We start from the raw sequence: 15,049 nt of genomic DNA on the forward strand, positions 1-15,049 counted from the left end.
CTGAGGCCTGTGTTTCAGTCAATTAGCACACTAGGGCCACATATTGGATATTTCTAAACACTGTATAATCTGGGCAATACAAATTTTGTTGTGTTTTTCTGTTAACACCTACTGTGTTACATAAAAAAATGATTAAAACTGAATATCTGCAATAAAAAATGTTTACAAAAATTGCACACTCACTTTGCTTTAAATCCTGTGAATTGCCTAAACGATTAATACGTTTAAAATGCAGTTAAATGGGTTTTTAATATATAGGCCCCACAACTACACTTCAGAACTAAATTGGCCCCTGAAAAATATGTTTTGAAAATATTTTTGAAAATGTGCGAAATTGCTGAATAAGTTATAGGACTAAAGTCCATGCACACTTTCGTTGGCCGTCGTCCGGCCGTTAATGACGGGTCTGTGAAACACGGACCGCACACGGATGGCTTCTGTGTGCAGTACGTTGTTTCACAGACTAAATCAATGAAAAGGCCGAGACTGTTACGAGAAAAACGGACAGGAGTAGGACCTGTCCTTTTTTTGACGGAACGGCCACACGGTACTGTTGAAACAACGGAAGTGTGCGTGGCCCCATCAAAATGAATGTGTCAGGGTGCTATTAGTTAAAAAAAAGTATAGCATCCTGACAAAAAAAACTGAAGTGGACATGAGGCCTAATAACATCTTAGAAAAATATAAGTATGTTCAAAAAATGATGCCAACATAAAGCAGACATATTTTCTGTGGTATTACTATTTGTCTTACAAACAGATACATTGACATTTAGAAAAATGCTAACTTTTCCAAATTTTCTCAACATTTTGGGGGTTTTCACAAATAAATGTTGAATGTATTGACCAAATTTTACCTCTAAAATAAAGTACAAGGAGTCACGAGAAAACAATCTCAGAATCGCTTGGATAAGTAAAAACATTTCAGTCATTGCCACATGAAGTGAGACATGTCAGATTTATAAAACTGGCTGTGTCTCCAAGGGGTTAACGTTAAAACAGCCTCACAAAGCCCGCCATTGCAGGTACACCTGCTACTAAATAAGGTGATTCCATTGTATTTAGTATCTCAGGGTAGAAGAAACGGTTTTGCTGCAATTGTGGTTTTCACCACAGCTGTGGCGAGCAGCGTCTACGTAGATGGCTTTGTAGCCGTATTGTGTCACCCACAGAGGGGGTCATACACAAAGGGGCACTCTGGTGGCTTACATTAGGTGCATTGTGTCCACTGAAAGCGCTTGACTTCCATTGTCATGGAGACCAGTAATTATCAACACTCAAGGTATAGTTCGTCGCCACTCGTCATGTGACTTCTCGTCAGCAGACCGGAAGTGTGGCGTTAATCTCGCGATAATATCTTGCACAACGCTCGGCTGTACTGACGTCGTCGTGCTGTGCGCAGATCAGGCCGCGTAGCGTCTGCTGAGTTTCTTCTCTCCTCCTGACTCTCTGAAGCTGGCTCCAATGAGGGACACTTCGAAGATTTTTATCGGTAACGTGGATGACCGGACCACGCAGCAGGAGCTGAGCGAGCTCTTCGAGAAGTTCGGCACGGTGGTGAGCTGTGCCGTCATGAAGCAATACGCCTTTGTTCACATGCGAGGGACGGAGCGCGCTGTAAAGGCGATCGAAGAGCTGAACGGCCGGGAGATCCACGGCAAGAAAATTGTAGTTGAGCTGTCCAAGCCCCGGCCGCAGAACACATGGAAAATATTCGTAGGCAACGTCGGCATCGACTGCGACGCCGCCGATCTCCGAACCATGTTCGAAACATACGGGAAGGTGATGGAGTGCGATGTGGTAAAAGGTAATGATGGCGGGTCGACGGCAAGAGAAAAATAGTAGGCCGCGGCCATAGAGGAAGATTATGAAAATCGCCGCTTGTTGAAATAAGATGGCGGCTGTCAGTTCGCGCCGACTGTGCCCCGGCTATAATGTCGTCGCGTTGCTGCGTCCTCTGTTTACAGCCTTTGATTTCTTATCCACTCACATACAGTATGTCGGCGGCAGAGTGCGTGGTATTGTGCTAAACTGTGCCTAGAAGGTCTGGAAAGATCTGAGCATCTTATCCCCGGGTATTGTCCGCTTTGTGGCCTTCTCTGTGCCTGGAAGTAGCCAACTGACTGCCACGTAACTACTATATACCGGAACCCCTGTTATCAGTGGTAAAGATAGATGTTGGGGTTTCTAGTCAATCTATTGTTTGGTATTGGCGTGGTCGTCCGGCAACGACCTGTGAAAAGTCGTCCTATAGCAGATCGCTTAGCTTGTGGCAACAATATCTCTTTAAATTACGCTAGTTGTGAGGCTTTTTTTTTTTTAATGCCATCCAAAGGGAATTATCCTTGTAAATACGGTTTTCGCTGTGATCACTGATTTGTGGTTAGATTATTTATAAATCGTGGAAAACAATGCCACTGATTTTCCCCGTTCACATATTTATAACGATGTCTGTTTCTGGATTTTTGCACTAATCTCCAAAGGATGGGGTAGGAGCCATCTGTTTAGTTTGAGAAGGAATCCCGTCCTGGGTGGGGGTTAAAGCAGTTCCCTAAGCATAGGTAAGAGAGGCTCTGTCACCACATTAGTGTCCTATCTCCTACATAATGTGATCGGTGCTATAATGTAGGTGACAGCAGTGCTTTTTATTTAGAAAAAGCATCTATTTTTTACCACGTTATTAGTGATTTTAGCTTTATGTTAATTACTTTCTTAATGGACAACTGGGCGTGTTTTTTTACTTTAGACCAAGTGGGCGTTGTACAGAGGAGTGTATGACACTGACCAATCAGCGTCATACACTTGCCTCCATTCATTTCCGCAGTACATAGTGATCCTGCTAGATCACTGTGTGCTGTCTTATACTGACACATTAACGTTACTGAAGTGTTAAGACCGTGAATAGACATTCCTTCCAGCCAGGATGGGATGTCTATTCACAAACCCGACACTTCGGTAAAGTTTCTGTGGTACTTACAGCAGAGTAAGCGTTATCGTGTTGTAACCTGTCATTTACACAGAAACGTTAGCGAAGTGTCAGGATTGGGAATAGACATCACGTCCTGGCTGGAAGGAATGTCTATTCACGGTCTTAACACTTCAGTAACGTTAATGTGTCAGTATAAGACAGCACGTACTGATCTAGCAGGATCCCTATGCGCTGACTAAATGAATGGAGAAGTGCATGATGCCGATTGGTCAGCGTCATACACTTCTCTTCACAACGCCCACTTGGTCTAAAGTAAAAACACGCCCAGTTGTCCATTAAGAAACTAATTAGCATAAAGCAAAAATTGCTCCGAACGTGGTAAAAATAGATGTTTTTTCTAAATAAAAAGCACTGCTGTCACCTACATTACAGCGCCCATCAGATTATGTAGGAGATAGGGCACTTATAATGTGGTGACAGAGCCTCTTTAAAGAGGCTCTGTCACCACATTATAAATTCCCTATCTTATACATGATGTGATCGGCGCTGTAATGTAGATTACAACAGTGCTTTTATTTAGAAAAACTATCATTTTTGACGGAGTTATGACCTATTTTAGCTTTATGCTAATTACTTAATGGACAAGTGGGCGTGTTTTATTTTTGACTAAGTGGGCGTTGTGAAGAGAAGTGTGACACTGACCAATCAGCGTCATACACTTCTCCCCATTTATTTACACAGCAGATAGCGTTCTTATTACATCACTATGTGCAGCCACATAAACACACAGTAACGTTACTGCAGTGTCCGGACAGTGAATATACATTCCGTCCAGCCAGGACGTGGTGTCTATTCAGAATCCTGACACTTCTGTAGCGTTTCTGTGAGATTTACAGCAAGGCAAACGTAATCTCGCGAGATTATGATGTAACCTGTCATTTAAAACAGTGGTTTTTATTTTGAAAAACCATAATTTATGAGCAAGTTATGAGCTAGTTTAGATTTATGCTAATTAGTTTCTTAATAGACAACTGGGCGGTTTTTACTTTTGACCAAGTGGGCGTTGTACAGAGGAGTGTATGACGCTGACCAATCAGCCTCATACACTTCCCATTGACACTTGTCAACAAAGTTAAGAAACTCATTAGCATAAATCTAAAATTGCTAATAACTTGCTAAAAAATTACTGGGTTTTTTTCAAAATAAAAGCCACTTACCTACATTACAGCGCCCATCAGATTATGTAGGAGATAGGGCACTTATAATGTGGTAACAGAGCCTCTTTAATGTGGGTGTATGTGACAGCACGATCTCGCGAGATCACGCTGTGCGGAGTACAAATGGACATGAATGCAGACGTGTATGACTCTTATTGGTCAGTCATACACTTCTCTTTACAATGCCCACTTGGTCAAAAGTTAAAAACCGCCCAGTTGGGCATTAAGAAACCAATTAGCAGAAATCTAAAATTGCTAAAAAATGATCGTTTTTCAAAATAAAAAACACTTCTCTACATTACAGCGGCAAACAGATTATGTAGGAGATAGGGCACTTATAATCTGGTGACAGAGCCTCTTTAAGGCCCAGTTTACACAGAGTTTTATGACGCGGAAAACGCGCAGAAAATGCATCCCATTGATTTCAATGGGAGGCGGATGCGTTTTTTTCCCGCGAGCGGTAAAAAACGCTCGAGGGGGGGGGGGAGGAAGCGACATGCCCTATCTTCGGGCGTTTACACCTCTGACCTTCCATTGACATCAATGGGAGGCAGAGAAAACGTATTTCGAGGCGTTTTTGCCCGTGGCGATCGATGGGCACGAGCGAAAAACGCCCAAACTGCGTGCAGCCAGATCAAAATCTGCCTCAAAATTCCAAGCAGAATTTTGAGGCAGAATTTTCTGCCTGCAAAAAACTCAGTGTGAACTCAGCCTAAGGCTCTCAACGCCTGATGTTAAATGGTGGGGGAGTAACTTTGGCTCGAACGTCAAGAGCTACACCTGTTTGCTGGCCATTAGTTGCTGTAGCAACAGTACGATGCCTGAAAAGTATTGTGCATCCACTCCGGGTGGTTTACGGTTGCCACGGCAACTGCATGTCCTAGTGTACAGTAGTGTGTTTCCATGCCTATTAGGCGGAGAATAACAAATGTAGGTGCACTTTTAGTAACTTATAGAAGCCAATATGGTCAGTCATAAACCCAGTCTTATAATTATAATAGTGTAGTCCTCCCTCAAGTGCTCGCAATGAGTGGACGATACTTGGGAGACCTGTGGCCAAAGCGGATCTCTCACATACTTTAGGAGTATTTAGTAGTTATACTTGTGGTGCTTCTAGCGTAAGTCCCAGTATATTCATATATGCATGCGCCCAAAAAAGACCTCCCTGAATCCTACAACATGCAGGGATTGTCTTATTTTTTTTTTTTCTGTGTTTTATTACACTTTTTCTATGATGGGGATCCAGCAAAGCTTGGGTACATATGCTTTATAGGGGTTTTTCAGCCACAAAAAAATCCTCAGGATAGGCCATCAATAGCTGATGGGTCAGGGTCCGACTTTCGGGACCTCCGCTGATCAGCTGTCTTGAAGGGGCCGCAGTGCTTGTATGTTTGCTTCTTCCCCTTCATTTCTTCTTGCTCACTGAATAGTCGACGCATTTAGTGGCGATTCACCGGTATTGCATCCTTTTCTCCCATTGAAGTAAGCCATTTCTCCCATTTAAAGCCGCTATGAATATGCAACTATTTAACAATTTCATATTTATTCTGTATTAATATTCATATTATCTATAGAATTTTGTTTCTATTAAAAATTTTTATACAAAGTCTCACTTTTATTTGCGATCTTCCTCTCGATCTGATATCTGCTGTGGAGAGGTGCAGGTAGCATGCTGTGCAGTACAGTTGTGAAGGTTACTTGCATCTCTCCATGCCCAAATTCAAATCGGGAGGAAGATCACAAGTAAAGGGACGCTTTAAGAAAATTTTATGATTTCTTCCCCTTGTAACGACGATGTAACAAGTTAGTCAACACGTCATGGTTAATTACAATATAAGGCCCCTTGCACATGACCTTGCAGTATTTATGGTCCGAATGGGCCACGGAGCGTCTTCCACGTTTGCAGACCGTGCTTACAGTAATAAGTATAGGAGCACCGTTTGTAAATGCGAAAAGTAGGACATGTCCTGTTTTTTGCAGTTCATTTTATACGGCCCGACACACACACCCGTAAATATACAGGAAGGTGTCCGTGGCCAATAGGAATAAATGTGTCATATTTTTATTTTATTATAAAAACTGCGGTTGTGTTCATGAGGCCTAAGGCCCTTTTCACACCGCCGCTGTTATTTCTGTTTATACAGGAAACCATTTTTTTCTTCTTCATTGACTTATTATTGATTAGTCAGGTTTCCATCAGTCATCAGGTGTTTTTATTTTTTTGTAGAACGTCGTAAAAGAAAAAAACAACCCTTTCAATTTTTGGTATTTTTGTGAGTGTATTGACCTGGAGAGTAAAGTTATGTTGTTTTTTGCCGCACAGTGAGCGTCGTAAAAATGAAACCCAGAAAACACTGGAGGAATCCGTCTTTTATCTCCCCACTCCACATAATCTTTTTAAGGTTCCCAGTACATTATATAATCCATTAAACGGTGGCGTTAAAAACGACAATTTGTCGCTCAAAAGCAAGCCCTCATACGGCTATTTCTACAGTAAATGAAAAACGTAATGGCTTTTGAAACGGGGGGGAAAATGAAAACGAAAAGCCAAAAAGTGGATGCATGCAGCGTTATTCCTATTTCCAAGTCTGATGGAATTACCGATCAAGACTCCAGATGAAGCCTCGGATGCAAATTTGAAAATTCTTTTCAAACTGCAGTTACAAGAGAAATAAAGATCAGATTTGGCCTTTTTGTCGTGGGTGTTTTTTTTTTAATGTACGAAAATCACGATCTAACTTGTTGTTAAACATACATTTGCACTTGCACGGCAGTGTAGGAATAGTCTGACTTGGTTAATTTGAAGCTTAGAGATTGTTCACGTGCAGTAGAATTTGTGATAAAACATTGCTTATTAACAAGTGCATTGTAACTGATTTTCTAAATTGCCCTCTGATCTATGGCCTATGACATACATTTAAAAATATTACGGTATAGGTATTTATTTTTTTAAATGATGTATAACATATATTTTTTTTTTTCCTCTCCTTGTATGCTACTTCATCAGACTATGCGTTCGTTCACATGGAAAGAGAAAGCGAAGCTAGGGAAGCGATCGACAAACTGAATGGCAGAGATATAAGAGGCAAACGGATTAATGTGGAGATGTCCAATAAAGCTCATAGGCCTATGAGCGGTAATAGTAGCTCTCATAGCGGTCGCTCACGTAGGTCTCATGAATACCGAGATGCACCACAGAGCCGCTCTGAGACGTATAACCGCAGGAAAGCACCCGAAGCGGCCTATGCATCCTATGCGCTAAAATCGTCATATGAGCGCTATGGTGGAGATTCTGCGCGATATGATGACTATGACAGCAGAGTGCGTCCACCTTCCCCTATGTACTACTCGCGAGACAGGAGTCCCCTGCAGAGGTCACCCACAAGAGCATACTATGAGGGAGCAATGGCCTCCGCTGCACTTGCTGCAAAATATCGTTCTCCAACCGCAGACTATAGTTCATTGACATCCGGCTATGGGGTTCAGACAACTCCGTCATTGTCGTCTGCCTTTAGTAGCCAGACATCCGCGTTGTCTTCTGCCTATGCTAGCCGAGCGCCTACGGCTGGAAATCAGGCAGGGTATGAGAGCCAGCCCTCTGCCTATGGTGTAGAACCCCCTTCATATAATTCCCAGACATCTGCAGCTTATCGGCCTCAAGGACCTGCTCTTACTTCAGGATATGCTACAGAGATTCCCTCAATGGCGTCGTCCTACAGCACTCAGACTGCAGCCAACCCTTATGGAGCCGTTTCTACCACTACCCCCTATGCGCCGCCGTCTGCACTGGGTAATGCTTATCGTCCGCCACAGAGTTCTGCCTATGATTCCTCCCAAATCTCAGGTCTCGGAACCCAGCCTTCATCTCTATCGGCTACAAGTGATGCGCTCATGTATGAGCGCACCTGTCTTTCACCACCACGAAGCTCCGCTGACAGCTTCAACAAAACTGCGAACGTTTATAAAAGGTAAGTAGCTAAAAGCTATATGTGCACAATCTTGACCAAGTTGGCTATGCTGTGTCGAAAGCACCATTTCTCCCCTCTTTGGGGCTTGTGTATGAAAAATTTGTCCTTTTTTGCTCATAGCAAGGAATCCACATTCAGTTTTATTTTTGTAAACTGGGTTTGGGCAAATCTTTGCCAGGTTTAGAAGCCAGCTACAAAAGTTAAGAGCCAGCAACGACCTACCGTAGGGCTGGGTTCACGCTGATAACATGAATGGCCTTACAAGTCATTTGGTAGGCCATTTAAAGAGAATGTCATCAGAATTTTTTTTATTTTTTTTTTAATTCTTAGCATTTTTAATATAGATAATGACAAACCTCTTGACGTTTTCACTCTGGCCACTGAGTCTGACAATAGACTGACACATCCTGTTATGTAGCGATCACTTCTGATTATCGCAGGCAGGGTTACAATGACAGGTACATAACACAAGATCCACCACTGACAATAGGTGATGGACACAGCTCCTCTCCTATCCCTCCTTGTACAGTAACTTCTACACAGGTCTCAGAGCACGTCTAGACAACTCACCCATAGAAGTCCCATCCTGTTCACAGGTTCCTATAGTCCATGTGGCTGCTGCAAAGCATATCTCTAGATGCTGTTAAGGGCGCATGGTTTTAAAAAGACCTACCAAACACTGGTACTTGTTTGGTAGGCAAAAGTTATGTGACAGATTTATGCAGTTTGTATTGGGAAAACTGGTGACGGATACTCTTCATTCTCGGGAAGGTGGGTATGTCATGTTTACTTCTGCTTTGTCAGTAAATGTCATTTACTGCAGACATGGTAAGCTGTTGCCAGCCCCCTTAAAGTGACCATAAGGCTGGATTCACACGTGGTCATTACGTCCGTAATTGACGGACGTATTTCGGCTGCAAGTCCCGGACCGAACGCAGTGCAGGAGCCGGGCTCCTAGCATCATAGTTATGTACGATGCTAGGAGTCCCTGCCTTGCTGCCGGACAACTGTCCCGTACTGTAATCATGTTTTCAGTACAGGACAGTTGTCCGGCAGCGAGGCAGGGACTCCTAGCATCGTACATAACTATGATGCTAGGAGCCCGGCTCCCTGCACTGTGTTCGGTCCGGGACTTGCGGCCGAAATACGTCCGTCAATTACGGACGTAATGACCTCGTGTGAACCCAGCCTAAAGGAGTCAAGAAGGCTATATCTTATTCTTTCATGTTTCTGTGCTGCACTGTCTAGTCACAGGGTTTGTTTTTTTTTATGTAGTCAACCTTGTTTATTACCTAGTAACTGATCAATGTAGTCTTAGGCAAAATATTTAGATTTTAGCTATCAAGCTAGAATACCAGACCCATGAAAACATTAATTTGTGTTAAACTTTCCATTGACTGACCGCTGCAATCCACAGGAGTGCACACCATTTAAGCGTTTAGTTTTTAAACTATATTCTCATCCTAGACATTTCTGGCATATCCACGCGATATGCCATAAATGTCTGATAGATGCGGATCCCAGCTCTGTGACTCACACCTAACTCGAGAATGGGGGTGCCCCATTCTATGGGAGTTACGGCAACCGCGTATCACAGCGAGCTATGCTGTTTCCGGGAGCTCTGTCACATCTCTACTGAGTTTGCTTGGATACGGTGGCCAACGGCTCCCTCACCAGGCTGGTTCAGTGGACTTCTGTTCTCCAGATATTAGGTGCAGATCCTAGAGCTGGGACCTGCATCTATTAGACACTTATGGCATTTCCTGTGGATATTTCAAAATTTCTTAGATGGGAATACCCCTTTAATATTGGCCTGGCCAGGTCTAAGAACAATCGCCAAAAGTTAGGAGCAAAGGGTCTTATGCATGTACGATTAAAGGGAACCTGTACGTAGGTTTGGAGCCACTAAACCACCAGCATGCCTTTATGCAACTTGGATTTAGTGTTCCAGACCTTCCTTACCTTTAAAAACAGATGTTTAGGGAACATGGCATGTTTAATTTTAATGCCTGATCCTTTTGTTCTCAGAGGAGATCTGAGCGTTCTGTAACTCATCTCTGGTAAAGCAGAACTCTCGGTGGCCGCTTGGTCCCAGGCATTTAACAGCAGTATGCACTCTAGGTTTTCATGAAGATCCAGCCTTGGGGGTAATTTGCCCTGAAGGATTTGCCCGATTTTCAGTTGTTTTTTTTAACCAAATCGTTGAATCGATTCTTTAGTGGCGCCGTCGTGGCATGCTGCAGGAGGAAGCTCCGCCTGGTCTGCTCCGTTCTGTCTTCCCCCACGAAACTACTGTTCTGAACAAAATGATACCGTGCGGAACAGCTGTTTCGCAGGGAAGCAGAGACTCCTCGTACATAGCGATACCACCTTCCTTGCAGATCAAATCACCCCCCCCCCTTCCAGATCGCACCGCCACAACACCCCCCCCCCTTCCAGATCGCACCACCACAACACCCCCCCCCCTTCCAGATCGCGCCACCACAACACCCCCCCCTTCCAGATCGCGCCGCCACAACACCCCCCTTTCCAGATCGCGCCGCCGCAACACCCCCCCCTTCCAGATCGCGCCGCCGCAACACCCCCCCCTTCCAGATCGCGCCGCCGCAACACCCCCCCTTCCAGATCGCGCCGCCGCAACACCCCCCCCTTCCAGATCGCGCCGCCGCAACACCCCCCCTTCCAGATCGCGCCGCCGCAACACCCCCCCCCTTCCAGATCGCGCCGCCGCAACACCCCCCCCTTCCAGATCGCGCCGCCGCAACACCCCCCCCTTCCAGATCGCGCCGCCGCAACACCCCCCCCTTCCAGATCGCGCCGCCGCAACACCCCCCCTTCCAGATCGCGCCGCCGCAACACCCCCCCCCTTCCAGATCGCGCCGCCGCAACACCCCCCCCTTCCAGATCGCGCCGCCGCAACACCCCCCCCTTCCAGGTCGCGCCGCCGCAACACCCCCCCCTTCCAGGTCGCGCCGCCGCAACACCCCCCCCTTCCAGATCGCGCCGCCGCAACACCCCCCCCCTTCCAGATCGCGCCGCCGCAACACCCCCCCACTTCCAGATCGCGCCGCCACCACACCCCCCCCTTCCAGACGGACTAGAAATGGATGAGAATTTGGAGACACTGATGCAAAATGCACACGAAAAACTGACATTTCATCGGTTTTTAATGGACATTTTTATTTTTTTACTGTTGCGTGACTGCAGCCTAAATGTCATTTATTAAAACCCCGTGGTGGTCAGTGCTGCACGAGATCCTGCTCACACTTAAGACACTATAATGCATTCTCGCCCCAGAGTGCCCACTTGCCGGGGGAAGAAAAAAAATAAGAAAATCGAGATTCAAATCGAAAATTGCCCAAAGAGTTGAAAAAAAATCTAGATTTTTATTTTTTGCCAAAATCTCTCAGCCCTATCCATCCTCCAGGCAAAATGGGGAACAGCTACGACAGCTAGTTTTACATGACCGTTGCAGTAAAGGGCAGTCTGTAGATGCATACAGAAACCTTGCGGGTAGTTAAATCTACCTGGTTATTCCATCTAATACTTTCAGGCCTCCAGATGCTCTTTTGCGTCGCTCTAACCCCATGCCACCTGAAGTCGCATCAGGACTTAAGCAACGTTGAGAGCAGCGGAGAATGGCCAGTGTAACAGACATCGTTCCTCTCCGGTTCTCAAGAGGATATCGCCATGCTATTTAAAGTTTACTTGTATAAATTTAACATGGATTTTGTCCAGTTTTAGAATTCTTAATTTTCACATTTAAAGGGAGTCTCTCACCGGAAATCAAACCATAAACCGAGAAATATAGTGTAACCTCAACTGAATCTAACGCATTTTTCATTGTGCCTTCTATGCAGCTTATATCACTATATTCAATATATGCAAATTTGCTTTTTGGCACAATGAGTGTCACCGTTGCTCCAAACCGCTCTGGCTTCTTTCCCCAGGCTGTCCCTCCTTGCTTTCCTTCTTTGGTTGACAGTGTAAAAGCTGTGTTTACTCCTGAACCCGAATTCTGCTTGCGCCTCTGCTGCTGAATCGGTGCATGCGCAGTATGTCACTGAAGTTACTCCGGTCTAATGTACTGGCATGCTCCGATTGCGTCACACTATAAAGGGACATAATCAACGTGTGCGCAGTACAGCCGATTAGACCGGAGAAACTTCAGGGATGTACTGCGCAGGCGTGAACGTGGCTTTGACCCTGCCTGGCCCCTGTCAATTGAAGGGAGGGAGGGAAGGCCTGGGGATAGAAGCCAGGGTGGTTTGGAGCTACGGTGACGCTCTTGTTCCAAAAAGATCATTTCAATATATTGAATGAAGTGATTTTCACTGCGAAAGAGGCACTCAGCTGAAAAATGATAAAAGCGTTGTTCAGGTGAGGCTACGCTATAATACTCTGTTGCTGTTTTGATAGGCAAATTTCTGGTGACTGACTCCCTTTTAATGTGTATAATCTTTTCCTGTTTTTAATACCGCTTAAGTCCTCATGCACGTGACCGTGTTCGGTTTGTGATATACGTACCGCATGTCGGCTGCGTTTCCCGGACCGAAGTTTCAGTACGGGACCATAATCTCACGGAGGCAGGGACACCTAGCGTCGTACAGAACTATGATGCACGACTCCCTGAACTGTGGTTTGGCCAGGAAATGCAGCTGACGTGCGGTCCTTAAATCAGGGACCGAACACGGTCCTCTGCATGAGGCCTAACATTTTCTAGTTTCTACTTGCTTTTATCATACTTTTTCACTAGCATTAAAAAATCCTTTTGTGTTTCGACCGCAGGATCGCTCCTGACCGCCGTTTCTCTGAACTATCAGATTATCGCCGTTTAACACAGGAGACACCGGATCCCTACCACCGATCGCCGCCCAAGTCTCACATGGATTTTCGTAGTACAACCGAAACCCAATCTGAGTGCCCTCAATATGCCCCTTACAATGATTATGCTAAAGCAGCACAACTTCCTGGCTATCCGCGCCGTCTGTAACATGATCTCATGGGTGATTGTCAAAAGTCTGTGTAGGTTTAGTGTTTTTATATTATAGGATGACTGTTAAACAATGTCCCTCGAATATAGAGTATTCTAGCGGAGTGTCATTGTTGCCTATAGTAAGCAGTCCGATTTCAAGTGTGGGTGTGGTGTTTTATTTTTATTTTTTGAAACTTTATTTTGTGTACATATCTTATGCAAACGAAAAATCCATATGGTTCATAACATAAGACTTTCTAGATAAGCTTTGAATTAGTTTTACATTAGGAGGAACTGTACCTTGCTTTATTTTCACATTTTGTTATTCATAGAATATCTTCTATGCACTTGCCTTCAGTGGTACTTAAGGCATATAAATTACAGGAAAGTTTACCCTTCCATACGAACTGTGAAGATTGCAGACTGATATGCAGTTCTCCTGTTTAATATTAAAGGGTTATTCCCAACTCCCTTGATAATTATTTTTTTTAAGGTAATTCATTTATATGTGGAAAAAATAGTATTTTACATCCCTTGCAGTCATTCACATCGTAAGGGTATGTTCACACGCTTACTAAAAAACGTCTGACAATACGGAGCTGGTTTCAAGGGAAAACCGGCTCCTGATTTTCAGCCGTTTTTTTTTTTTTTTTTTTAGTAACTCGTGTTTTTTATGTCCGTTTTCAATAGTCTATGAAAAACGGCTCCAACAATTTCCCAAGAAGTGACCTGCACATCTTTTCCACAGCCGTTTTTCTAAACGCCCACGTAAAAAAAAACTGCCCGTTGGAACAGAATGCTGTTTTTCCCATTGAAATCAATGGCCAGATGTTTGGAGGTGTTCTGCTTCTGATTTTTGGGCGTTTACGGGCCGAAAATAGGCCGTGTGAACATACCCTAATACTTCTCATGGCTGCTTCTGTTTTCCCTGCTTCTCGTACCCAGGCATTTCCTGAAATGTGGCCGTGTCGCTCACCAATCTCCGCCACGATCTCTGTGAACGGTCCTGATGCTGTTGTCATAAACTTCTGACGGCAGCATGGGGCTTGCAAAGAACACGTGCAAATGAAGGGAACAGCTCCTGGGTTGCTGTGCTAGCCCAGGAGCCGTCACTTACAAATAATATGACCAGCAGGGGAGGAGGCAGCCTCGGCGCGCTCCCGGCAATCCAGCCCGCAGAGACGGGAGACTGCGCAAGCGTGGCAAGATATTGCAGACTGAGGCGGTGGTCGTTTCCATAGGAATGACCACCGAAACAAAGACTGGATGGGGTGGAGAGGGGGCCAAAGCTGTAAAACGCTGCACTACAGAAAGAAGGTGTTAAGAGATATTAATACATTTACACCCCACCACACTTGGACATCAAAGTATATTTTGGGAATAACCCTTTAAATACTTTGAACACAGTGACGTTTATGAAGGGGTATGGAGGTAGTTGGGTAATGTGCACACATTCTTTTCTAACCAACCTATTTTTCACTGTTATAAACTTGATCAGCAAAAATAAAAAATAGATTGGGCCTCTGCTTGACTTTTTACTTTGAACTTCCTTTGTATCCATTAGTTTGATTTTATGAAATGACCCTACACCATGAGACCAAACCTGCCATCTGCAACAGGAGCCACATTTTTACGATCTACTTTACCCACAGACTTCGGCTGTAAATATTACATATTGCAATTCATACATATTCAGTGTATACTGTATTTTCCATGCAATACTTGCTGGTCACTTATTCAATGTTCCTTTTGTTTTGAAGCGCGCATGTTGTATTTTTCATTAACAAATGCAATTAAACTTTCCATGTTTGATTTCAATTTTTGTTTCATTATAAAATATTTATTAACAGTGCAAGTATTTCCTCTACAGTTAAGACACTTTGCCTAATTTTTTTTTTTAACCTGGGGTTACACATACACTTGGAGAAATTTCTGTCCGTTTATCCGCTATGAGATGATCA

At 44.3% G+C, this 15,049-nt stretch overlaps 1 protein-coding gene across 5 annotated transcripts; it reads left to right on the forward strand.

Annotated features, from left to right (window-relative positions):
- The first annotated feature begins 1,331 nt into the window (after positions 1-1,331).
- LOC142660665 (RNA-binding protein 14-like) lies at positions 1,332-14,906 on the forward strand. 5 transcript variants are annotated; one of them, XM_075837387.1, is made up of 4 exons: positions 1,334-1,806; positions 7,153-8,113; positions 12,902-13,119; positions 14,653-14,906. In XM_075837387.1, the coding sequence occupies exons 1-3, from the start codon at positions 1,464-1,466 to the stop codon at positions 13,104-13,106; spliced, it is 1,509 nt and encodes a 502-aa protein (XP_075693502.1). In that variant the 5' UTR covers positions 1,334-1,463; the 3' UTR covers positions 13,107-13,119; positions 14,653-14,906. The 5 variants fall into 5 exon arrangements, with proteins under 5 accessions (XP_075693506.1, XP_075693505.1, XP_075693504.1 ...); XM_075837389.1 differs by lacking the exon at positions 12,902-13,119 and having other exon boundaries at positions 1,333-1,806; XM_075837386.1 differs by having other exon boundaries at positions 1,335-1,806; positions 12,902-14,906.
- Positions 14,907-15,049: the final 143 nt, after the last annotated feature.

Source organism: Rhinoderma darwinii, chromosome 9, assembly GCF_050947455.1.
Source record: "Rhinoderma darwinii isolate aRhiDar2 chromosome 9, aRhiDar2.hap1, whole genome shotgun sequence".
Lineage (NCBI taxonomy): Eukaryota > Metazoa > Chordata > Amphibia > Anura > Rhinodermatidae > Rhinoderma > Rhinoderma darwinii.

Coding starts and splice junctions, on each gene's coding strand:
- LOC142660665 (XM_075837387.1), top strand. CDS start 1,464: ATGAGGGACACTTCGAAGATTTTTATCGGTAACGTGGATGACCGGACC. Junction 1,807..7,152: donor GGAGTGCGATGTGGTAAAAG/GTAATGATGGCG, acceptor CTACTTCATCAG/ACTATGCGTTCGTTCACATG. Junction 8,114..12,901: donor ACTGCGAACGTTTATAAAAG/GTAAGTAGCTAA, acceptor TTTCGACCGCAG/GATCGCTCCTGACCGCCGTT.